At 45.3% G+C, this 26,930-nt stretch overlaps 1 protein-coding gene across 17 annotated transcripts in view; it reads right to left on the bottom strand.

Annotated features, from left to right (window-relative positions):
* LOC137306476 (neurexin-2-like) overlaps positions 1-26,930 on the bottom strand; it is a 1,403,359-nt gene that overhangs the window by 1,062,651 nt on the left and 313,778 nt on the right. Inside the window, exon 4 of one of the 17 annotated variants that reach the window (XM_067975723.1) lies at positions 11,365-11,400. The exons of the other annotated variants lie outside the window; for them this stretch is intronic. Within the exon in view, the coding sequence (XP_067831824.1) occupies positions 11,365-11,400 (36 nt within the window). The remainder of the gene's footprint in view (positions 1-11,364; positions 11,401-26,930) is intronic. 17 annotated transcript variants of the gene reach the window in all.

Raw genomic sequence — 26,930 nt, 5'->3', positions numbered from 1 at the left:
AACAATAACACAAATTGCCCCTAATTAGGTGCTAAATTTGCGATATCACTTAGAGAGGCCGGAGGTGGGACCGTCTGATACCAACATTGGGAAAATGTTCCAAAGCACAGCACTAACTTCTCCCAGGTCTAATGAAAGGTCATCGACCTGAAATGTTAACTCTGTTTCTCTCTCCACAGATGCTGCCCAACCTGCTGAGTGTTTACCAGCATTTTCTGTTTCTATTACAGCACCAACATCGCTTACCTTGATAAGCACAAAAATTCGCCAAACCCACACGCCCACAAAAAATATATTTTAGTCTATAAAAATACTCGTGGTTAATACTAACAATTCACACATCAACTATTCTATGACATTAATTAAATATTCAAAATCAGATCCACTTTATTAAAGTCTAATAACAAGACTTAAGTGCTACAGTCTGAAGTTAATGCTCCTTGAGGGAGGGAATGTTCATATGTCCTAATAAGACAGTGTAAACTGGAATCATTTCTATCCATTAAGAACTTCAAAATAAGCAATAAAAAGTGATATAATAACATTTAGGAGACCATTGGTGACTAATACACGCTACTCTTCAGCGAGAAAGTAATCAAACCACAGTTGGGATATGAAGTTACTTAATTTCCCAACTAAACTCCATTTGTGTTCCTCAGGAGGCAAGCTGTCGCTGTCTTCAATACCGTGCCATCCTGACCATTTGTTTAAAACTGATTTTTGGTTGCAGTTATCAAACCAAGTGATGATAAAATAAGACACTATCCATTTCGGTCACCCTGTGTCACATTAACAAGCAGTAGTAATTTTCCCCCAAAATATATTTATCAGTTGATGTCACTTGTTATATCATGGGCTCGAATTTAGCAGGCCTGCGGGTTCCCAGCGGGTGGTCCTCCGGGAGCGTCGAAAACGCGAACGGCGAAATTAGTGGGTTGCCCACGCGATCGTAGCAGGCAACCCACTAATAGGATCCAATTACCTGCTCCTCCGGGATCCACGGCGCGGCCTGCGCGTCGGGCGGGCTGCGCATGCGCAGTACGATCTGTCAGCTGGAGGCTCTCTCGTTAAAGGGGCAGTCCTCCACTGACAGATGCTGCAACCAATGGGACAAATTGCAGCATGGAGCACCCCAGGGGGAAGGCTGCTCCCAGTTTAATGATGCCTCACCCCAGGTATCATCAGATGGGGTGAGGAGGAGGGGGAGGACACAGATCTTCCCCCCGGCGGGCGGGAGGAAGCGGCCTGCCTCTGCCACCAAGAAGGCCTGGCTCGAGGTGGCAGAGGGGGTCACCTGCGCCACCAACATATCGCCCACCTGCATACAGTGCAGGAGGCGCTGCAATGACCGCAGTAGGTCAGCCACAGTGAGAACACGAAGTCTTTCCCCGACACTCCGTCTGCCACAACACTGCCCCCACCCCAAATCTCCTTCGGCACCGCCAACACTATTCTGTCACATCACCCTTCATGCCCACTCACACCCCATCCTCATCTTACCTCCACCAACTCACCTCGCCAGTACTCATCCTGCCACTAACACGCGACCCAATCCTCATACAATCTCATCGCTCCATCCCATACTCACCCTCTCGTGCATCTCCCTCACGGCCAGCCTCACTCAACCTGCCACCACCTGTGCTGCAGCCACAGGGCATGCATCACATATGTGCAGTAGGCAGGGTAAGGCAAACGTCTCGTCAGCATGAAGGGGGTGCACAAGGGTGTCTGAGGGTTTGTCATGGGTGTTACCCATATTGAATTTCAGAGCCACAAACAGCACACATTATATTGACACCACCACTGCCATGTCTCCGCGAATCCTGTCCATTGTGTCCAATAATGCCCGCTCCTGGGTATCACTATGAGGACCCACCACTGATGCCACCCATCGTGTTACTGCAGAGTAGGTGCAGGTGTATTTGCAGGGCTCGTCCGCGCAGACAACTGAGAGACATCGGCGGTGTTGCCGGCTGCACCCTGGAAGGATGCGGAGGAGAAGGTGTGGAGGACAGTGGTGACTTTGCCAGCGACAGGTAAGCAGTTGGTGCTGGGGCCAGCCAGGAGCAGCTCGGCATGAAAGAGGCTGCAGATCTCCACGACTACATGTCGAGCGAATCTGCGCCTCCCTGTGCACTGCTGCTTGGAGAGGTCCGGGGAGCTGCGCCTCGGTCTGTGGACCCTGTGGCGAGGGTAGTGCCCTCTGCGACGCGTCTCTCTCTGCGGTAGCCCTCCCTCCTGCTGTGCAGGTGGGCGTGCAACCACACCGTGTTGGGGGGATCCACGTCTCTGCGGCGGACGGCGTGGACTGCGAGGCTGCTGGTGGTGGTCATGCTCTTCGTCCTCCGAGGGTGTCCACAGACCACCCAACTGGCAGGTGTTGGTCTGAGGGGTTGTGCAGGGTAGGTGTGTGGGTCCTCGGACTGGGGCTGCGGTTTCGTGTCGGTCTGTCCTCTGGCTTGGCCGGGGGGTGGTGGGGGGCAGGGGTTGCCCTATGTGACGCGGTGGCCTCCTGCGTGGGTGAGGGCGCTCCCCCGTGGAGTGCACCTTGGCACCTGCCACAGGCTGCTGGCTGCAACACGCCTGGTTTGAAGGGTCCTGTTTCCCCCAGTGTGGGAAACTGACTGCTTTGAACGTAAAATCCCACACTTCCTCTTTTGACAGCTGCTTCAGCTCATTAACTGACCACAACGAGCAAGTTAAGTACTCTCAAGTGGAACCCCGCTGGCTTTAATTGCCAGCGGGATTCCCACCAGCGGGGCTTGCGCGCGCAGCCCCGCACGTCAGCGCGGTACCCGGAAGTGGCCGGGATTTCGTCCGAATCCGGTCACGTGATCGGAGATCGGGATTTTCGGGGGCCCCCCGCTGGAAACCCGCAGGTAACCCGACCCTAAAATCGAGCCCCATATGTCAGGTAAAAGCAGGAGGTAGGCTTGCAAATAAGTTGCAATTTGAAAGGTGTTACCTAAAGTCAGTAATGATGTACAACACCAGGGGTCAATTCTAACCTGTAGCAAGTTTCGGACTCACTGGCCTAAATTTCAGGGAAATAGCCCATGCCAAAAGATAATTGTGGGGGTGAACATCTCCATATCCCTTCCCTCCCCCTGTCGGCTGCCACAAGAATAGAGACCCAGTGGAGTGTCACTTCCAGACAAGGTAAGCAGCAAAAGTGGGAAGACAATTGGACAGACATTGGATGGTTTGTGTTTCAAAAACAGGGACAGATGCAAATTGATTTAATCTCCTAAGTTTTAAAGTCGGAATTTTACACCTCTACACTCGCATTCTGCTGCATTAATTTTACTGGGCAGTAAATCGCAGGCTGGCAAGCACAGAAGTGGAAAATCACTGATATATCACTGGTCCCAGTTATTAAAAAGCCCAGATCCAATGGATGGGACAATCAGGGGTTGCAATGTGCGATTTGATACAACTGAGGGCAGTTAAGAGTCAGTTAAGCGGTGTGGGACTGGAGTCACAAATAGGCCAGACCGGGTAAAGACAGCGGGTTTCCTTCCCTGAAGGACATTAGTGAACCAGTTGGGTTTTTACAACAATCTGACAGCTTCGTGGTCACTTTTACTGAGACCAGTTCTTCATTTCCAGATTTTTTTTAACTGAATTAAAATTCTCAAGTTGTCCTGGTAGGATTTGAACTCGCATTTTTTGGATTATTAGTCCAGGTCTCTGGATTACTGGTCCAGTAATATAACTGCTACATTACCGTACCGTACCTTGTTAATTCATGGATAAAATGTTTTGATTTCCACTGACTATGAAATACGAGAATTCACTCCCTTTCACTGTGAAATGTAAAAGGAGAACACACTCCTTGTGCAAATGCCAAGGAGTTTATCAATTAAGTAAAGGATATATTCCTTTCACTCCTGATAATGGCAATTTCCTCAAACAACCAAATAACGTTAATGATAGAAAACTGCATAATTAACCAATCTTACAGGACATCGAGAAGAAAATAAGCTGCAAATGATGGAAATCTGAAATAAGAGCTGTAAATACACAGCAAATCCATCAGCATTTGTAAAGAGGAAAGACTGTAGAACATTCAGGCAGTACAGCCTTCGTCAGAACTGTGCTAATGAAGGGTTCACAGCTGAAATGCTGAGCTGCTTTTTCTCTTTCTTGAAGTTGATGGAGTTGCTATGCATTTGCAGAATTATCTGTATTTATTACAGTAACATTAATGTGTTGTAAGCAAAGATCACTTGTAATGAAAAAGGGGAAAAAAAACACTCATGGAACACAGCTGGTGTGGGCCTTCGCAATTCATATGAGCCACCAGAGCACAGGTCAATTGGAGGTGCTAGTGAGTATTTACAACATGTCCATTTTAGCAGGATTTGCCTTCTGGCTCTTAGGCCCTGGACCATAGCCCAGTGGTGCCCATGATACAGCCGGAGGTCCTTTTGCAGCCTGACTGCCATCCACCTGTGAACCTCAGCAAACTTGCTCAACTGTTTCATGTGTTTCTAGTCCTCCATTCGCAGTCTGCCCAGCTGTAGGACACTGCTTAAGCTTAGATTCATTTCTGCTTCCACTTTCTCTTGCTGTCCAGTGAGAGAAAGTAAACGAATACTATTAGGAGGTGGGGCTATCCCCACGTTTGCACAAGTGAAAGGGACATGTTAAAACTATGTGACTAGCCACTGCTTTTCATTTTTCATGGAAAGACTGATGCAATCACAGAATGTGAACGCCATGGACTCAATTTTGAAATGGGGGTGAAGGTGCGCGTGGCAAACCCGAATAAAAAAAACGTATCTTTTCTGACGCGATCGCGATGTAATTGATGGTGATTAATGTTCTTTCTGGGTTTCGTGCCTGGCAGCCAACCTGATTGACAGGCTGGCTGCCGACAGGAGCTGCAACGTCGAGGTGGGGGGGAGAGAAAGAGAGAGAGTGAGACGTCATCCGGCGCTGGGACAGAAGATTGGGGTGGGGGGGGAAGAGTGGAATATTGGAGTGGGGGAGAAGGGAAGATCGGGGGGCAGAGGGGAAGATCGGGGGGGCAGAGGGGAAGATCGGGGGGGAGAGGGGAAGATCGGGGGAGAGAGGGGAAGATCGGGGGAGAGAGTGGAAGATCGGGAGGCAGAGGGGAAGATCGGGGGGGGGGAGAGTGGAAGATCAGGGAGAGAGGGGAAGATCGGGGGGGAGAGGGGAAGATCGGGGGAGAGAGTGGAAGATCGGGGGAGAGAGTGGAAGATCGGGAGGCAGAGGGGAAGATCTGGGGGAAAGGGAAAAGTCGGGGGTCATTGGGGAGAGAAAGGGGAAGATCGGGATGTGGAGAGGGGAAGATTGGGGGGGACATCAGGGGGGGGAAGAAGGGGAGATCGGAGAGGGAGACATCGGACATTGGAGCAGGTTGATTTTGTGTTTTAACTTTGTGCAATGGTTTTTTATTTAATTTATTTTGTTCACTTTTCCCTGATCCGGCCCTTCAGGTCTGGTTTCACCAGGCGTGAATCAGAAGCCGTGGGAAAGCTGCCTAGGTAAGTTGAAAATCGTTCTAACTACCTAATATGTCATAAATAAAGTACCTTAAGCACCTCAATAAGGTACATTTGCTTCTTTAACTATCATCCCGCCGGCTTTAATTGCCGGCGGGACTTCCAGACTCGGGACGTCCCCGTGCACACAGGTGTGTCCGTGGGAAATTTGGAAGTCAGCAGGTTGGAGCCGGCTTCCACACCCGCTCTGCATTTTTGAAATTTTCGCAGCCCCCCCGCCCCCAACGCACCTGCAATTTAAGTTTAGAATTGAGCCCCATAACACATATTAATAGTCCTGCAATTCCATCTAGCAACAACTCCAAACCCTTCCCTACAACAAATCACATCTTTCCACTCCACACTCCATCCTCACCTCAAATTCTAAATGTGAAGAACTCTTTGGTCCCTGATGCAGCTGAATAAGTGCGGTGAGGCTTCCATGAAACTGGATTTCCATGAGGCTGGAGCAAATGATGGAATGAGGCGAGCATTTAACTTTCCAGAGGCTGATGTGGAAGTGCTACTGTCCCACATTAGAGAAAAATAGGATGCAATAGTTGGAATACCAGAAGAAAAAACCATGCGGCAACACAGGCCATGTGGAAGGAGGTGGCTGGGGCTGTGAGTGAGACCTCCAAAACTTCAAGGACCCCCTTGTAGTGTCAGGCAAAGTTTAATGACCTCACTTGGTCAGCAAAGATCAGAGTGTTTTCAGATGAATAACGGCAGATAACTGAATTACAGAGAAGCACATGCGTATTCCCTGGAATAGTCAAGTACTGCCCTTTAGGATATCATTTGGTACCAAGTCCCTTGTCTCAAAAGCAAAGTCACTTGGCAGCACTCATGTTAAGTGTTTCACATCCTGTAATGCATGCTAGCACACTGAAGTCTCACAACTTAGGTCCTTGCTCCCTTACACCTACCATTATTACCATCTATTCTATGAATTCTGACGGTGTGACTACTGGATTTGGAGACTGGAATTAATACCATGCATTCCTCCTACAGGAGAAGATGGCACACAATACTAGGGCCCGTCAGGCTAATTACTGATGTGCCAACATCCGGCAATTAACAGCACATGAAGAAGAAGCAGTGGACAACTTCGGCCTGTCAATTTGGGGATGGAGATGTGGGTAGATTTTGACCCAGAGCATTCCAGTTGCCCACATCTGGGTGTGGGGGGGGGGGGGGTCAGCCAGCATCGGGGATTGGGGGTCGGGGGGGGTTGTTCAAGCATTGAGGGGGGTGGGGGGGTGTCAGCCGATTGCGGGGTTCGTGACGGCCAGATGAGCTTGTTGGGCCTGGATGAAACACTCCAGCTCCTCTGGGCCCACAAGCAATGCAGTAAAGGCCCTCACCTCATGGATCCAGCCCTTCCCGCCTGCTTTCACCTGACGTGAATCAGAAGCGATGGGAAACCTGAACAGGTATGGTTAAATTCATTTTAAGTGTCCAATGCACAAAATATTAAGTACCTCAAGTATCTAAATGAGGTACATTGTCCTTTTAAGTGTCAGCCCGTCAGCTTTAAGTGGGGGTGGGACTTCCTGCTGGCTGATATGCACACACACACACACACAAACCTGGCTGGGTTAAACTCAGAGGTGGGCAAGTTAGAACCGGGATGCGGTCCTGCTCCAAATAGCTGTTATTTTAACCTCCCACCAGTCCCCAATTCGCCCGTTCTTGGGGGTTAAAATTTACCTCATTAAATATGAAGCTCACTGTGCGAGGTAATGTAGCTATAGTCCTGTGTCCCATCATTGCTGGTACAGCATGTTGGAGCATTCCCGAATGCTGCCTTTGAGTCATGTTGTCAGTGACATTGACAAGGACAGAGGTGAAATCTGCAAGTTCTGTGAGGGTTATCCCAATGATTAGATTAGATTTTTACAAACTATGCGGAGAATAAATGTGTAAATGGCTTATAACAAAGTTGCTGTAGTCTGAGGCACGTTACTTTCTTTGCGATTTTCCTTAAATCAAGTTCTCATTCACCTGATGCTGCAGCATCTCCTCGGCAGCTTGCTATAAACCAAAGTAGTCACCAGCTGATGTACATTAAACACCTGTTCTGTTCACTGGCACTTTAAACAGGCTTTAAATGGCCAGTCCTGATTTCTCTAAGTATCTGAGAGTAGCCAATGTTTATTGTATCATGCATGAATATGCCCTTGGGTCACGTCACTTGGTCTCTGATAAGTAAAGTGCCATCGTTTAAAGGACCTTTCTGAGGTACACAATGGGAAAATAATTTGTCGATGGGAATGCTTCACTACAAAAGGTTTTCTATGACAAGTGCTCCTGATATAAGTGGCTTTTACTGTATGAATAATAGTAACTATACCTTAGCCAGTGTTCAGTGGGGAGCAAGCTGACAGTGCTGAGAAATTGGACCTTTCTGCATTCTCTAAATAATTTAATTTCCTCTGCCAACACACTGCTTAGCGTGTTTGCATAAAATTCCTTTATGTTCTATTTTAACTACAGGTTAAAGGTTGTGTAAAAATAGCACACAGAGGAATGTTGCATGGATGCATTTAGTGATCCGCAGTCAGAGGAAATGAGCCTTTGGGGGAAGTGGCACCCTGATACACTTTGGTGATGGCATGGCCTAATACTATGCTGAGCTTATTTCCTTATTCTGACACTGCATCTCAAACCGAAACCTTTATTTCCAGTTTCACATCCCTCATACTCCCTGTCAGAAACAGGGATACCTTCATTATGTTATAATCCTGTCACTGAGGGCAACTAATACCTTAGCAACAGCAACATAAAGGAGGCACTGCTTTTGCTGCCAGTGGAGTGCAGAACCACGGCGGGAGAGAACTTTCCATAGCGTCTGGGAAGGCAATGGTACTGCCACATCTTTTTTTTCATGTCACCAGGAATGGAGCCTTGCAAAATTACCCCGAATATGTTTGACATAACCAAAACTCTATAACGTCGCATCACAGCTCACGTTCATAAGAAAGTGATGTGGAGATGCCGGTGATGGACTGGGGTTGACAATTGTAAACAATTTTACAACACCAAGTTATAGTCCAGCAATTTTATTTTAAATTCACAAGCTTTCGGAGGCTTCCTCCTTCCTCAGGTGAATGTTGTGGAAACATTCACCTGAGGAAGGAGGAAGCCTCCGAAAGCTTGTGAATTTAAAATAAAATTGCTGGACTATAACTTGGTGTTGTAAAATTGTTTACAATCATAAGAAAGTGAACAGTTTAGATTTATCTACTTTACACAGAGGGTGGGGTGCATATCTGGAAAAGACTGCCTGGGGAGGCAGTGGAAACAGATGGAGCTCAATTTTAAACTTAAATTGCAGGTGCGTTGGGGGGGGGGGGGGGGCTGCGAAAATGGCAGAAATGCAGAGTGGGTTCGGAAGCCGGCTCCAACCCGCCGACTTCCGAGTTTCCCACGGACGCACCTGTGTGCGCGTCGGTGTCCCGAAGCCGGAAGTCCTGCCGGCTTATGATAGTTAAAGAACCAAATGAACCTCGTTGAGGTACTTAAGGCACTTTACTTGTGACGTATTAGGTAGTTAGAACAATTTTTAACTTACCTGGGCGGCTTTCCCACAACTTCTGATTTACGCCTGCTGAAACCAGGGAACCTACCTTTCGACCCTGCTCCGATGTCCGATGTCTCCCTCTCCAATCTCCCCCATTCCCCCCACCGATGTCCCCCTGATCTCTCCCTCTTCACCCCCGATGTCCCCCAATGTCCCCTTGAATGAGAGGCGATCTTATTGAAACATATAAGATTGTGAAGGGGCTTGATCGGGTGGATGCGGTAAGGATGTTCCCAAGGATGGGTGAAACTAGAACTAGGGGCATAATCTTAGAATAAGGGGCTGCTCTTTCAAAACTGAGATGAGGAGAAACTTCTTCACTCAGAGGGTAGTAGGTCTATGGAATTTGCTGCCCCAGGAAGCTGTGGAAGCTACATCATTAAATAAATTTAAAACAGAAATAGACAGTTTCCTAGAAGTAAAGGGAATTAGGGGTTATGGGGAGCGGGCAGGAAATTGGACATGAATTTAGATTTGAGGTTAGGATCAGATCAGCCATGATCTTATTGAATGGCGGAGCAGGCTCGAGGGGCCGATTGGCCTACTCCTGCTCCTATTTCTTATGTTCTTATGTTCTCCCCCGATCTCCCCACAATCTCCCCCTCTTCCTCCCCGATGTGCCCCCGATCTCACCCTCTTCAATCCCCATGTCCCCCAATCTCCCTCTCTTCACCCCCCCCCAGATCTCCCCCTCTTCACCCCCCCAATGTCCCCCTGATCTCCCCCTCTTCACCCCCACGATGTCCCTCTGACCTCCCCCTCTTCACCCCCACCCGATGTCCCCCCGATCTTCCCCTCTCCCCGATCTTCCCCTCTCCCCCCAATCTCCCCCTCTTCCCCCCTGATGTCCCCCCGATCTCCCCCTTCACCCATCGATGTCCCCCCGATCTCCTCCTCTTCACCCCCACAATGTCCCCCCCCCGAATTCCCCCTCTTCACCCCCGATGTCTCCTGATCTCTCATCTCCCCCACTTCTGCCCCCGATGCCCCCGATCTCCCCCTCTTCCCCTCCGATGTCCCCCCAATCTCCCCCTCTTCACCCCCCAATGTCCCCCTGATCTCCCCCTCTTCCCCCCCAATGTCCCCCCTGATCTCCCCCTCTTCACCCCCCAATGACCCCCCCGATCTCCCCCTCTTCCCCCCCCGATCTCCCCCTTTTCACCCCCTCTCCCCCCGATCTTCTCCTCTCCCCCCCGATCTTCCCCTCTTCACCCCCCCAATGTCCCCCTGATCTTCCCCTCTCCCCCCGATCTTCCCCTCCGCACCCCCTTCCCCGATGTCCCCCTGATCTTCCCCTCTTCCCCCCCCGATCTTCCCCTCTCCGCGCCCCCCCCCCCCCAATCCTCCGTTCCAGCGCCGATGATGTCTCTCTCTTTCTCTTTCTCTCCCCCCCACCGGCGTTGCACCTACCGTCGACAGCCAGCCTGTCAATCAGACTGGCTGCCGGGCGCAAAACCCAGAAAGAACTTTAATCACCATCAGTTACATCGCGATCGCGTCGGAAACGGTAAGTTTTTTTTATTCGGGTTTGCCGCTGCACCTTCACCCCACCGCTGCCAACCCATCACCATTTCAAAATTGAGCCCATAGTCTTATCGACCTTAAAAGCTCACCAGATAAATATTTGGCAGAGCAAGCAATTGAGGGATATGGGAGATAGAGTAGGTTATGGTATATTTTGAATTTTGGGACTTGCCAGATTGACTATATTGGTCTATTTCAGTCCTGTATGTTCCATCATCTCTGATTTAGTAAAAAAAAACGAAAGAAAGGAAGAAAAAGACTTGCGTTTATATACCATTTTCTCACATTGTTGAAACATCTCAAAAGATTTTCTTTTGGCGCATTAATTTTGGAAGGCAGCAACTATTGTTATGTGTAGCCATTCTGGCTAGCAAGGCTCTACAAACAGCAATGAGGTGAATCACCAGCTTATCTGTTTTCTGGCAGCACTGGTTGAGGGAGAAATCGTGGCCAGGATCCTGGACGAAAATCCCAACTCTTTTTCAAAAAGTACAATGGGATCTTTAAGGTGCAGCAGGACGGGCAAATAGGGCATTGGTTTAACACTTCACCCGAAGGATGGCACCTCCAACAATGCAGCATTCCCTCAGTCCTGCACTGGAATGTCAGTGCAGATAATGTACTGTACCACGACTGTGGGGCTTGAACTCGCAATTTTATTAACCAAAAGCTAGAGTGTTATCAAGTGAGCCCAACCGGAAGTGAGGCGGAGTATGCTTTGTTTGTATGGCTACATCAACACACATTTCTGTGTGCTCTCACCATGTGTATGTGCAGTTGCTGGTGGTGCTCTAAATTCCACTTTATAGTGAACTCAGGACACTAGGAACCAACAGATATTGCAGAATAATTTCATGTGGAAGCAATTCTCTAGTATAACTGGCTTATTGCGAGCAATTTTACTTTGATAATTTGCCTTTGGTGGTCGTCCTGCCATCGCCAACTCAGCTTAAAGGAGGCAAACTCTGTACTGTTCTCCCAGTCCTTTAGCCAACCTCATAAAAACAACATAAAAGGTCCGTGAGGCTCTCTTCTGATGTGAGTTAATTATACATTTTAGGCCTATTCAAAGCACAGCCGCTACAAGAAGCTACGGAAAGTTGAAGGGCAGGAGGCAGAGATGGCAAAGTACATTAAACTACTATCAATGCAGTTATTGATTTTGTGGTCGGCTGATAGTGTGACCATAGGGATTGCATTTAAAGCTCCCATCAAGAGGACAGTAGAAGATAAGGGACAAAATTCATTGTCACATAGAAAAGTGGAGGCTGTTAATTTCACCATTGCAGAATCTATGTTCATTTTATTCCTGACGTTCCTGGGTTAGGGTTACACTTTCGGACCCCTGAGAATTCAAACCCTTTGAGATCAGATTTGAACATAACACTAGTTGCCACCCCACCCCTCCAACTTTCCCATTATAAAGGCTGCCTAAGTCAGTTCATGTACTCAACACTCTTAATTTGAGTTAAATTCCATTTAGTGATGACACGATCCAATAGTGAGCCTTGACACAGTAGGGTAGCTTATCTACATTTCAGCCCCCATCTGCTTGGCCATTACCAACAAAACACTATAATCACAAAGCAGCTCTCTAATATGACTGGGAAATAGTGAGCGATTCTACCGTGATAATTTGCCATCGGTGGTGCTCCTACACATGGCTACACCAATACGTACAGCTGTGAAAGAAGACTCATTGGCGATAAATTTAATCTAACTCACCGGGCGGGACTCTCAGGGTATCGGGTGGAACACCAGTATGACACCCCGCCCAATATTACTCTCCTCCAATGGAGAGTGGAATCGGCCGGGGTGTAAAACTAGCACCCGATTCTGTCAGATTCCCGATGGGCGGGTTAGGTTAAAATTGCACCTGTTGCATCAGCTTACACTCCTTTAAATGCCGTGTGACAAAAAATGTACAATTGCATTCACATATAAACCAGTGCAAAATTTGAGAAAAATGAATCTAAGTGAGGGAACTCAGCCTTAAAAAATAAAGAGATTCCATTTGATTACCTGCCTGACCCAAATACTAACTGTTAATTTTCACTTTTTGAGAAACCTGGATGAAGGAGCTGGGTGTCCATAGGACAGGACACCAGCAAAGCTGAAATGAATAAGAACAAAGAGATAAATCAACTGGCAGTGGTTGGGTGACATCGAATTTGAATGTTTAAATCCTCTAAATTGTAGGAGGAAGAACAGACTGAGGGAGGTGAGGAGTTCCACGGTTTAGAGGTCCTGGAAAAGAATTAGTTTTAGTAGAAGATGGTGTGATGTCTTGATTTCAATACAGTGAGGAGGGGAGGGAATGTAATCGGGCACATTTGCAATCGGAGAAGCCACAAGAGGACAGTTCAGAGAAGTAATGACCATAGTAGGATTGATAAAACACGTAGGTTGCAATGGAGAGAGGGAGTTTGTAGGCTAGCTGTAAGAATAGAATTACCTATCAGACAACAAGCATAGTAGTATACGTGGACTGTGGTGTGAGAGTGAGATGGGGGAATTGTACATCGAAATCGAAATTGAATTTGAATGATAATAACTGCAGTTGTTGCACTTCCCAGGTGGTGTTGAATGTGGTGCAAGTCCACATCAAGTGCACACTCACTGCAGTTTCAAATGGCACAGACAGCCCACAAATACAAAGCAACCTTCACAATCTGGTCACAAGCTCTAAGGCTGATAGTCAGACTGAAAACATTAATCGGCTGCTAGTTCCAACATTCAAACCCCCAATTTCCATTTCTGTCTCCTATATTTGTCCAACCAAAGTCAAAGCAAACTTTGAGAACAGTGGCTTATTTTTTCCAATTAGCAAAGTTCAACTACAGATGCTTAACATGCTCGTACTACATCCCTACGTGAGCTATTTTTAGGCAGGCACTAACCCATTTGTTTTAACTGGGTAACACGTGCCTACAGATAGTGTACCAAGGACTGTAAGATGAGTGCATTAAGAATTCATACCTGAACGCATTAACTGGGAGATATATCTCTTAGAATTTCAACTTCCTCCTCTCGTCTGGACATTGACTTCAGTCAGTTTCTCCTTAGGGAGTGTCTCCCCCTTTTCCTGCAGAGTCTCTCATTCACTTGCCACTTTCTTCCATTTTATTTTGGAGCTGTTTTTCTCACCGTTTGTCTTTCAAAGCATGATTGGGATTATCTTGAAATCTCACCCAGCACTTTTCTTCTCTTCCAGCCTTTTAAAAACAAATCTGTTCACCAGCTATTAAACTTAGTAACTGCTTCCACGTACTAGTATAACCTGGAATAACCTTTATCTGTATTTCTTACCTTCCAACTTTGTTTTTGTCAGGCTTATTAAAGCCTGCCTTTCTCTTTAGTTTGTACGACTGTCTCCACCTAAAACATCAACTTGTCTTTTCTCTTTTCAGATGCTCTCAGACTTGCTGTGTATTTGCAGTAGTTTATGCTACATTTAAAATGTTGGAAGCATAATTTGCTATCAGTTTAGTCCTGAGCAAAATTTAATGGGAAATGTGTTCTCTGATTTCTGTGGGGCGCATCATGGGATGAAAGTTCTATGTTTTACACTGTGCTAAACTGAAGACAATGGATATAGAATTCACCCTACATTGCCCTATCAAACAAAGGGGCATAGCAAGGGTAAGATGTAGTGTGAAGGTCCCTTCATACTGCCCATCAAGCAATTCCAGATAGGGATATAAAATGAGTTAGATTCAGAGCAAAGCTCCCTTTTTATTGTCCCATCAAACACTCCAAAGTCAGCTATAGCATGGGTTAAATGCATTGAAAGGGCATCTCAAGATTGTTCCATTGAGCACTCACAGGCCAGGTGTGTCATGGTTAGATGCAGGACAATGCCTCCTCAACAGTGTCCCATCAAGACACTCCAGATCAGTATCGTTCTGAGCAATCCTCCCTTTACACTGAATCTCAGCAGATTGTCACTGTTGCTGGCCTGTAGGGGTCTATTGAGTTGCACAGCTGCAAACTGCTCCAGTCATCCAGTTTATTACATCCGATATTTTGATAAAATTTTTGTAATCATCTCCTAGACAATTCTTATTGTCTTCTTTAAGAGGCAGTCGATCTGATGTAAATGAAAGTGGCACATCATGTCCCCCAAAGAAATGGGATTTTAATCTTTCAATTTGAGAAAAAAGCTTTTAATCTCCTGGTCTTTTGATATTTGTATATTATCTTCATAATAATCATTTGCTAAGATGGAAATTGAGCTCAATGTCAGCAAATCAGTGCAATAAAACTTATCCAGCAACAAAAAAAAGATGCTGGGAAATGCAATCTAGGACTATGGTGCTTCCAAACTGGTACAACTGTAAAACCTAAATTATAAGAAGGGTCATATCAGGATCAATTTAAAGCAGAAACTGCAGCCATGGCCACATATGACCCCCCCAACCCCAGCGCTGGCTATTCAGCTCTCAAAGCCCAGGCGACTTAGTCTTATTTGTGCTTATATTTCTTACTCACTGGCTTGCCCTGTTTGAATTTTCTGGGCCTGGAGGTTTGGAATGGGCTCATTTTAGTGCTGTCACCTCATTGGTGAATAATTCCTAAATCAGAGTGCCAAGATCTGTTGGAATTAGCAATTTGAGAAATATGGAAATTAGTAGGACCCATCATCAGTCCATGAAAACAAAGGATCAAATTTAAAGGATAATTTATACTGTGCAAGGTTTTTGCTTCTAAATTCCCCCCATCTCTCCTGAAGGTGCAACTCCTGCTGGGATATAGTTGCATGGATGTCACCTACACTTCAGTACCTCACCCAAGTTCCACCTTCAGGCCATTCATCAGAGCTGAGCCCAATCCTATCCTCCTCTGACATCCACACACCATCCATTTGGGGGTGGGGAGTGAGCTACTAAACAATGATCAGAATTGGGGATCCTGTCTAATGTTTCCCATTCCTAGCCTAGCGACAATGACACAAACTGAAATCCCTCTAACTGAACTCAGCGCAATCTAAGCTTTTAGCTCCTAGACTCAAAAGGGCATGACTGACTATACCCACCGACATCTTGATTCCCCCTCAACAGCCAGTTTTATTTCTGAGACACACTGCCTAATTAGTTCTAAACAGCATGCCAATTAGTGCTTTATTACAGGCAGTTCTGCACTATGGACTTCCATCCACTGGGACCTGGGTTGAGATTGGCCCAAATTCATTTTGTTTATGACCTTTATCAGAAATCAGAAAGAAAAAGAGAGGAAGCATCTCTCATGGGTAGAATCTGAATCTAAGGTCTCAGAGGCAAAGGGCTGGCATTCTAACTCACTGCATCTGTTGAATCTCCGACTGGCAATGTGAAATGTTGGCCCCATTTAAACAGATACCTTTTATTAGATAACAATTCCTCCCTCTCCATTTCAGAAGTGAGTGATTTTGGTTGAGGTGGGCTGATTTGTAGTGCACATCATTCATCGCACACTCCTGCAGCACAGCGCCATCTCAAATTTCAATTATACAGATGTTAATTATTCATTCTTCTCCTTAAGGGTCAATTTAACAACTCATTAGTTGCTAACCTGTAGACTGCAGCCTAGTCAATGCAAATATCACATTTGGAACTCTTTTATGCAGTCTGAGGCAGTTGTTCTTGTGGTGGGCAGAAAAGCTACAAAGACACCTTGAAAGACAAACCCGGTAACAACCCCACTGACAATTGGGAGGTGATGGCACAAGAAAGGCCACAATGGCGGGCCATCCTGCCTGCTGATAACTCTCAGTTCAAAAACAAATAAGCTGTGCGAGTTAAGCAGAACGCAAGAAAACCACAAAACCTCACACCGGCTGCAGCAACAGATTGACTCCGACCGGTTTATTCTACATTGGACGGGGATCTATGGTTCCTGCATCGTGCCCCAGCTGATGCAATGAATGACCTGAGAAACTTTTGAAAATCCAGTCATCCTTGATACAGGAGACAAAACCGTACCATGGTCATTGCAAATGCCCCCAAAAAAAAACTTCTGCTTAATTCAATTTTCTGCAGTTTGTAAGTACTCCTCTCCAGAGAATATCCCCTAGGATGTTTAAATTGTGGAAATGTAGCTACTTAAGGGGAGTGCAGAGCCCAGCAGAATATCAGCAGCAAGGCCAGTCTTTCCCTTCAGGAATCACCCAAATGACTTTAATAAGGAACTTGGAGAACAGTTTCAAGAAAGAGACAGTCAAGTTGTCAGCTTAGTACATGCAGAAACAGGACATACACAGAAAGCAAGAGCAACCATTTTGGATTCTCCTAGCAATGGTGAAGATGTCCCTAAGTTGACCAATTTTAAAAATGAATACTTACAAGGTTTATTGTGTGTACAGGAAAACACAGCTTAAGGTTTGTTCCCAATAAGGACAGTTCTCTCACCATCAATCCATTCAGTCCTCTCTCACCAGGAGTGAATGCGCCAGTGAGAACCAATGGGCTGAGCACAATGTGAGAGAATGGAGATTTATTTTGTATGATTTAATTATAATTAATAACAAGCTATGAAGCAGGCAGTATCATCATTTATTCTTTCTTGGATTAGTTTCAAGCGGGTTTTGGGCGGGTGGGGCAGGGCGAGTGGGAAACACACTTGCCAGCCTAAGTTTCAGGCCTGGGGTATTTTAAATCCCCGGCCTCATTTAAATGCCACTGGTCTGCTTCTCGCCCAGAAGGGAAGGCCGCAACTTTCCTCATGGGGCCCGGAGGAGCACTCCTGATCCACCAGGCCCTACAAAGGAAAGTTTTACACATACCTTGGAGGGCCTCTTCTGTCTGCAGACCAGCTACAGAGCTGCTTCAGCCTGTTGGGAATGCCGTGGCAACTCGGTTAAAATGCAATCGGGATCCTTTTGGCATAAATTCAAGGAGAATCTTGCAGGTTAAAATGGACCAAGTGGGTCAAGTTTCGAGCAAGTAAATAACCTGCTCATTTGTAACTCCCCACCTACCCGGTTTCTGCCGGGGGTTGGGGGGAGGGAGTTGGTTTAAAATCGACCCCAATGTTTCAGGTTATCTTAGATTGCGTTTAGTTTTCTTTTTTTAAAAAAAAAGCAAAATACTGCGGATGCTGGAAATCTGAGAAATAAAAACAGAAAATGCTGGAGAAGCTCAGCAAATCAGGCAGCGTGGGAAGAAAGAAACAGAGTTAACGTTTCAGGTCGATGACCTTTCGTCAGAACTGCTGCTCAGAGGCAGGTGTGCTACAACTGAAAATAGTGGCCCTGATTTTGGCCATTTGTCGCTGGTTTTAATAATTGGAGGTTGAGAGGTATGCTGCTGGGACCTCCAACTTAGAGGCCCTAGTGCTCCATCAGTGTAAAACTATACTCCCTTGGAAACGGCCAGACTGGCAGTGTGTGCCAGCTCTTATTTGGATCATGGTTATATTTTTTTTAAAGATGAGATAAAAATATAAGCTGACATGACCAGCAGTCTTCGAGAGCTAAGAAAAAGTCTTTGAAAAGCCTGATCATGTTGCAATGCCATCTTCATGCATTACCTGCTACATAATAATTACACAGCAGCCTGCTTTTTCTCCCTGTACAAACTGTCAATTACCGTCGCTGTGAGAGACCTAAAGCAATGAATGACACTGAACAATGAGGAGATTCAGACCTCTTCAAAACAAAAGGCATCTGATTCAAACATGTTTTTTACAGGAGTTGGTTTACCACTGGGTCAACCATCATGATTTTACTTTCTAAGTTGTGTTAAAGCATCTCACAGCACAATGCATACTCCTTCACAGGTATTCTCCGAACACGATTTGCTGTGGGCTCTTACTGCACCACTGAGTTCATTAAGGGCTGCCAGGTTTAGCTGCCAGCTGCAAATCCATCCTTCTTTGAGTGGCTGCCAACATTCAGTTTATAAACTGGAGTTACTTTGGTGGCACAGCTGGTTGAGATAGTAAATACCCAAGTTTTACAAATTAATCAATCCGAGGTCTACGCTGAGCTTTCTGATCTCAGCAGGATGGCGGCAGGGGGTCTTAATATTGGCCTCAGTGCCCCTGGTTTTAGGAGGGTTTCTACTCATTGCTATCCAGTGACCACTGTTATAAGTGAGTGTATGGACGCTGGGTGAGGACAGGATCAATATTGGCTGTGATACCACCTGCAGCCAAACAGCTTATGAACATTCACTGCCTAGACTCATGTAGGATGAAAGGCCATTTGAGTTGAGGAGATGATGCTGAACACCTGTAGAACTATACCCTAACAATCTATCAATGTCTTTAGGAGAGAAAAAATCTATTGACTGGGCCCTGCTGAGTAGATTTCCACCTTGTCATTTCCCAATCCTATTGGTTCAGTCCCAACCACCTTGGATTTATTTGATTGGCAATCATATAAGTGTAGAGCAAGGTTCCACAGCCAGTGACAATGTTTTGAGCTGACCTCCTTCAGCTCTGTATGTGTTCTGCAGTTACCTCAACAACCACTGACAGGACAGGACAGGAAAGTGAGGCATGAGGCATGGTGATATCGCTCTGCCTCATTTGTATGGCCTTCAAATGCTTGCAGCTGCTCCAGGCACAGGTACCTGACCCGCCCTTGGGGAAAACCTTGTAAAAGGCCAGAGACCAGTTATAATGGATCTCCACTCCTTTTCCTTCACTTTGTGTCTGGGAAGGGAATGTTCCCCAGACTTAAAATGGAGGAAAATCAACCCTCTTAATTCATTCAATGTGCAATGCTGTACATTTGTCAATACACTTGGTGAAGTAGGTTCCACTAATTCAAGTAGCCCTTTTATGTGAGCCTAGACAGTGTCAGCAAGTTATTTATCTGAGTGTCCTCAATCCTACATTGCCACAACTGCACTATCCAGCAGGAGTCACTGGAATGCAATCAGGAGTGTTGACCCTTCCTAATCCAGAGGCCAATTGTAACAACATGTTACCTTAAGTAGGATCATTTAACTCAGTGCAGATCAGGAATCTTTCAGGCTTGTATGGCTTAATATTTAGATGGGTACGGTAGCATAGTAGTTATGTTACTGGACTAGTAATCCAGAGGCCTGGACTAATATTCCGGAGTCATGAGTTCAAATCCCGCCATGGCAGCTGGGGAATTTAAAATTCAATTAATTAAATAAAATCTGGAATAAAAAAAACTAGTATCAGTAATGGTGGCCATGAAACTACCGGATTGTTGTTAAAAACCCATCTGGTTCACTAATGTCCTTTAGGGAAGGAAATCTGCTGTCCTTACCCGGTCTGGCCTATATGTGATTCCAGACCCACAACAATGTGGTTGATTCTTAATCGCCCTCTGAAATGGCCTAGCAAGCCACTCAGTTGTTCAAGAAGGCAGCTCACCACCACCTTCTCAAGGGCAATTAGGGATGGGCAATAAATGCTGGCCTTGCCAACGACGCCCACATCCCATGAACGAATAAAAAAAAGGATATTACACCATACAGTGCATTTTCCAAGAGCACTAGCCTTGACTTTTAACTCTAAGTGGTCACTGCTTCCAAGCTTCACAGCCAACTAAATCGTGCATAAGGGTAAAAACGATTTTCTGTGATGTTACCATGTGACTATTTAACGTATTTGTGGCAAATTACCCTTTCCATTATTTTAATGGAAGTGTTAAGCCACTTAAAATAAACAGATCAATGCCTCTGTTAAATATCGAAGAGGGTGTTAAGGTTTTGTATGTAACATCACCAAAAGGCATTTCTACAATACAAACACCATCAAATCCAATGGGAAAATCAACTTACTTTTCTCCAGGAAGCTCTGGGAAGTGGTGTCTGCATCAGTGATTACGACCCTGTGCTGCACCCCATGCACGGAGGAAACAAAATCCCCAAACTACACACATTCAAATCAAAGATTAAAACTATTTCCTGTCTCAGTGTTTGGAGTGTTACATTTAATTTTATTGATCAACCCAAGTAGCTTTAGCCTTGAATCAATGCTCTCTATTGTACTGTATCTATGTACCACCACCAGGATTCCTGTGGTATGGTACGTGTTTAAAGATGCACGACACTGCATTTTTGAAACATCTCAGCAACTCTTAATTCTATAAACCCAAAGTCTGTTCAAGAATTCAGCGAGCTACCGTTTCTGGGAAGGCTCTTTTAGGATCTCGATCAACCTCCAGGACAGGATCTAAGAAAAAACCTTCTCTCACCTCTAGCTTCCAAAATAGGACATAGGAACATAGGAACAGGAGGAGGCCATTTAGCCCCTCGAGCCTGTTCCGCCATTCAATAAGATCATGGCTGCTGATCTGTGACCTAACTCCATCTACCCGCCTTAGCCCCATTTCCCTTAATACCATAGGTTAACAAAAGTCTATCAATCTCAGATTTAAAATTAACAATTGAGCTAGCATCAACTGCCGTTTGCGGAAGAGAGTTCCAAACTTCTCCCACCCTTCACGTGTAGAAGAATTTCCTAACTTCACTCCTGAAAGTCCTGGCTCTAATTTTTAGACTCTATCCCCTACTCCTAGACTCCCCAACCAGTGGAAATGGTTTTTCTCTATCTACCCTATCAGTTCCCCTTAATATCTTGAAAACTTCAATCAAATCACCTCTTATTCTTCCAAATTTCAGGGAATACAACCCTAGTTTGTGTAATCTCTCCTCGTAATTTAACCCTTGGAATTCAGGTATCATTCTAGTAAATCCATGCTGAACTCCGTCCAAGGCCAATATATCCTTCCGAAGGTGCGGTGCCCAGAACTGAACACAGTACTCCAGGTATGGTCTAACCAGGGCTTTGTATAGCTGTAGCATAACTTCTACCCCCTTGTATTCTAGTCCTCTAGATATAAAGGCCAGCATTCCATTCGCCTTTTTGATTATTTTCTGTACCTGTCCACGACCAGGCCAGTCAGCCTAAGCTCGGTGGTGGGCAAATTATTGGAAAAAATTGTGAGGTACAGTATTAATCGTCATTCAGTAAGGCACGGATTAATCAAGTAGAGTCAGCATGTTGTTAAGGGAAGGTCGTGTCTGACTTTTTTTTTATTTGTTTATGGGATGTGGGCGTTACTGGCAAGGCCAGCATTTATTGTCCATCCCTAACTGCCCTTGAGAAGGTGGTGGTGAGCTGCCTTCTTGAACCGCTGCAGTCTGTATGACTAAGGTGATTGAATTTTTTGAGGAGGTAACAAGGAGGGTAGCATATTTGATGTAGTCTATATGGATTTTAGCAAGGCTTTTGACAAGGTCCCACATGGCAGACTGGTCAGAAAAGTAAAAGCCCATGGGATCCAAGGGAAAGTGGCAAGTTGGATCCAAAATTGGCTCAGCGGCAGGAAGCAAAGGGTACTGGTCGATGGGTGTTTTTGTGACTGGAAGGCTGTTTCCAGTGGGGTTCCGCAAGAATCAGTACTAGGTCCCTTGCTTTTTGTACTATATATCAATGATTTAGACTTAAACGTAGGGGGCATGATTAAGAAGTTTGCAGATGATACAAAAATTGGCCCTGTGGTTGATAGTGAGGAGGAAAGCTGAAGACTGTAGGAAGATATCAACGGACTGGTCAGGTAGGCAGAAAAGTGGTGAATTGAATTCAATCTAGAGAAGTGTGAGGTAATGCATTTGGGGAGGGTAAACAAGGCAAGGGAATACACAATACAGTAGGATATTGAGAAGTGTAGAGGAACAGAGGGACCTTGGAGTACATGTCCGCAGATCCCTGAAGGTAGCAGGACAGGTAAGAACATAAGAAATAGGTGCAGGAATAGGCCATCCGGCCCCTCCAGCCTGTTCTGCCATTCAACAAGATCATGGCTGATCTTCTACCTCAATGCCTTTTTCCTGCACTATCTCCATATCCCTTGATAACTTTAATATCTAGAAATCTATCGATCTCTGTTTTGAATGTACTCAATGACTGAGCCTCCACAGCCTTCTAGGGTAAAGAATTCCAAAGATTCACCACCCTCTGAGTGATGAAATTTGTCCTCATCTCAGTCCTAAATGGCCATCCCCTTATTCTGAGATTGTGACCCCTGGATCTAGATTCCCCAGCCAGGGGAAACATTCTCCCTGCATCTTCCCTGTCGAGCCCTGTAAGAATTTTGTATGTTTTAATGAGATCACCTCTCATTCTTCTAAACTCCAGAGAATACAGGCCTAGTCTACTCAATCTCTCCTCATATGACAATCCTGCCATCCCAGGAATCAGTCTGGTGAACCTTCGTTGCACTCCCTCTAAGACAAGTATATCCTTTCTTAGGTAAGGAGACCAAAATTGTACACAATATTCCAGGTGCGGTCTCACCAAGGCCTTATATAATTGCAGTAAGACATCTTTACTCCTGTACTCAAATCCTCTTGTAATAAAGGCCAACATACCATTTGCCTTCCTAATTGCTTGCTGCACCTGCATGTTAGCTTTCAGTGACTCATAGTAGATAAGATGGTTAAGAAGGCATATGGGATACTTTATTAGCCAAGGCCTAGAATATAGGAGCAGGGAGATTTTGCTAGAACTGTATAAAACACAAGTTAGGCCACAGCTAGAATACTGTGTACAGTTCTGGCCACCACATTACAGGAAAGATGTAATTGCACTAGAGAGGAGATTTACAAGGATGTTGCCAGGACTGGAGAATTTTAGCTATGAGGAAAGATTGGATAGGCTACGGTTGTTTTCAGAGGAGGCTGAGGGGAGAATTAATTGAGGTGTATAAAATTATGAGGGGCCTAGATAGAGTGGATAGGAAGGACCTATTTGCCTTAGCAGAGAGATCAATAACCAGGGGGCATTGATTTAAAGTCACTGGTAGAAGGATTATAGGGGAGTTGAGGAGAAATATTTTCACCCAGAGGGTGGTGGGGTCTGGAACTCACTGCCTGAAAGGGTGGTAGAGGCAGAAACCCTCATCACATTTAAAAAGTACTTAAGTATGCACTTGAAGTGGCGTAACCTACAAGGCTACGGACCAAGAGCTGGAAAGTCGGATTAGGCTGGGTAGCTCTTTTTCGGCAGGCACAGTCATGATGGGCCGAATGGCCTCCTTCTGCACCGTAAATTTCTACGATTCTATGACATTTTAATGATCTATATACATGGACCCCTAAGTCTCTTTGGGCCTCCACTGTTTCGAGCTTTTCACCATTTAGAAAGTACCCTGATCTCTCCTTTTTAGGTCCAAAGTGGATGACCTCACACTTGCCTACACTGAAATCCATTTGCCACAGTTTTGCCCATTCACTTAATCTATTAATATCTCTATCAAACTTTGTCACAATCTTCTTTCTGTCTCTATTTGATCAATACTAAAATGGATCATTGCTTATCTGAATGTCCCTCTCTCATTTTTCCTAAAATCTAAATAGAATTCCCTGTGACTGAGAGCAAGGGATGTGCTAAGGAAACTGTTCGAGTGATGACGGTGTTCCATCAGCGCTTCTCAAAGTTTAACACCAATGCTTCTCTCAATTTCCCCAGTCCCTCCCATTGTCCCTTACCCAATTACTCTCGACTCCTCTCTCTCTCTCTCTCCCAGTCCTCCTCCTCCTCCCAGCAACCTCATTATGTTGAAATCAAGATATGTCTCACTGGTTCCGCTTCTATCTCATCACTAGTTCCTCATTTAACTCGTTACCATCTTACTCTTTTCAACCTTGACAGAGTCCTGCACTATGGCCCTCTCTTTTACCTCAGTATGGCAATAAAAGCAAAACAAGAACTGGATCAAAGCACACATTAAAAATAAAATTTACACTAATTAAATGGTCTACGTAAACAAATACTTGGAGCAGATAACTAAGTCAAACATCCTTCTGAATTTGGTTCAGAACTGGGAAGTTCCAAAATAATGGAGTTCGAAAGAAAATCCCTAAAAGAAGGAAGTCTAAAATAAAATGCTGAAAATGCATAGCAGATAATTCTGGATCTGAAAGGGAAAAGGTAACGGTTAACTGGTGGACCTTCCATGATGCTGCTCAATAGGAGATTGGAGGATGTGTTGTTTTGTAGGAATAGAATCATTATTCATTGTGTAAATGTATTATTCTGCTGCCAAGATGGATCTGTGTCTCTTTAATGCCACTCGCTCTAATTGTTGTTAAGTAAATAGAGGCTCAGAATTTGTTTGGTGAGGGAACAATGCAGGGTGAGATCAAAATGTAATTGCTTTTCAGACGACAAGGGGTAGGAATTGGTATGCGTTGCACCTGTTTTATTTGAAAAACAAAGCCTACCAATTTAGCAGAGGGACGGCCTGCACCCAATCTGTGCAGGTGTTGGTTCCACTGCTAAATTCATGTGGCCTGTTTTTTAGGTGTCCCGGGTAGGCACCTAAAACAGGTATTAGGCCCCTTGAATATGTTAATTTGGGGCCTAACACCTATTGAAGGACCCCTTTACAAAATTAGTCACCGATGAGTAGGGCTTGCCGAGCTCAGGATTACTTTAGTAGCTATCAACTACAGGTAGGTTTATTTTTAATTTTAAGGAACACATTTCTGTGCAGCCAGGAGGTGCAGGAGTGCTCTTCCCAACTCCGCAGTCCTACTGATGGTCCCTGCACCCTCCCATCATCTGCTCCAACTGCCCCTCCCAGAACTTACAAAATTCGACCCTGGAGATGTGACAGGCAGCTTGCCCAGAAAATTTAGATGAGTCCCCAATGCCCAATTTTGGGCTGGCCTTGGGCTTCTCTGTTTGGGCACGTGCAGCTCATGGGCCCAGATTAATTTCTACCCCAGAGTCTGAACCCAGGTTGAAATGCTTGTCTTTGTGTTTTTACCTGTGATTGCTCAGGCTATTTTTTAAGTTATGGGCTAGAGGCATTCTTATTCCTGTATTAATAAAATAGTTTCTGTTGATGTAGGAATTTATCTGTATATTTCAAATGGCTGGCTTTCTTTCCCTTTTAAAACATTGTTGCAATTAGTGACAGGAAATATAATAAATCTGCCTAAAATTAAGTGTCATGAAGTCTGAAATGTGACATGATGGAAAGGAAATGAACAAGTATTGTTCTGATTTTATTAGCAGATCTTTTGTGGCACTGCTCACTGGTAAGTCAGAAGATACATTGTTTATAAGAGCAGTGTTGTATCACTTACTGCACAATGTCTTATTCTGCTGCTCAGGTCCATTGTTTCATTAAGGTCACCAGAGGCCAGTGTGTACTCAAGGCTATTAAGTAAAACACTGGTTGTGGTCAGAGTTTAATTGCTCTTCAGACTGCAGGTCAAAATGTGACTACCTTTCTCTTTTTTAGATATGACCAGTAAGGTCAATCAAGGACAACTGTGTCAATTAATGTACTTTCAAATGCTGGAAAACTGTGTCGAAATGTTTGGATGAGATTAATTGTACCCATAAGTTTTAATGTTTCTTTTCAAACACTGATTCATCTGTATACTTGCAGCATTTTCCGTTTTTATTCCGACGTGATGGGATGAGAGGTTGGGGAGATAACATGGGTTGTGCTATCAGTAAAATGAACATTTGTGCATATGAAATTTCAACATAAAGCCCATTGCCATAGATTTGATACGGAGCTGAGAGCAAAATGTGCTGCACAGAGACTGAGAACGAGGGATGTGTTAGTGACTTTGAGTGACTCGTGTATCCATTCAGTACCTCTTGCAGTTTAACATCCGTGTTCCTCAGCGTAGCCAGTCCTGCCACTGTTCCTTATCTCATCACACTCAACTCCTCTCGGTCTCCTAGAGCCTGTCATCTTCCCGTCGTTCCCAGTCTCAACCTCCCCCAGCCATCTGATGCCTCCCAATCTCACAGGACCTCCTCCCTTCCTCATGAATTAGACAGCAGAGGTACGCTGTTTCAAGAGCCAGAGATTGTCAGGCCCAAAGTAGTTCATTCACTCGATGTTCTGAACAAAACTTCCTCCCTGCGGGGTCTTCTGGACTTTCCTTTATCCATCCCAAACAAGATTGAAACTATCCTACAAATGACATGTTTTTAGTGGGGCACTGGGGTCAGATGAAGACTGTGTTGGTATGGCTTAATTCCATACTTGTCAGAGTCCTAGACATTTGAAACTCCTCTCTCAACAATGTGAATAAAGGTACTTCTAGTAATATTATAATCAACTTCAAAATCTTCATTCTTGTATCCAAATCCCTACATGGCTTCATTCCACTCCACCTCTGCAATTTTTTTTATTCGTTCATGGGATGTGGGCGTCGCTGGCAAGTCCAGCATTTATTGCCCTTGAAGGTGGTGGTGAGCCGCCTTATTGAACCGCTGCAGTCCGTGTGATGAAGGTTCTCCCACAGTGCTGTTAGGGAGTTCCAGGATTTTGACCCAACAACGATGAAGGAACGGCGATATATTTCCAAGTCGGG

The sequence above is a fragment of the Heptranchias perlo genome, chromosome 43 (assembly GCF_035084215.1).
Source record: "Heptranchias perlo isolate sHepPer1 chromosome 43, sHepPer1.hap1, whole genome shotgun sequence".
NCBI classification, from domain to species: Eukaryota; Metazoa; Chordata; class Chondrichthyes; order Hexanchiformes; family Hexanchidae; genus Heptranchias; species Heptranchias perlo.
Note: the sequence above shows the minus strand (reverse complement) of the source record. Positions and strands in the feature narration are given on the sequence as shown.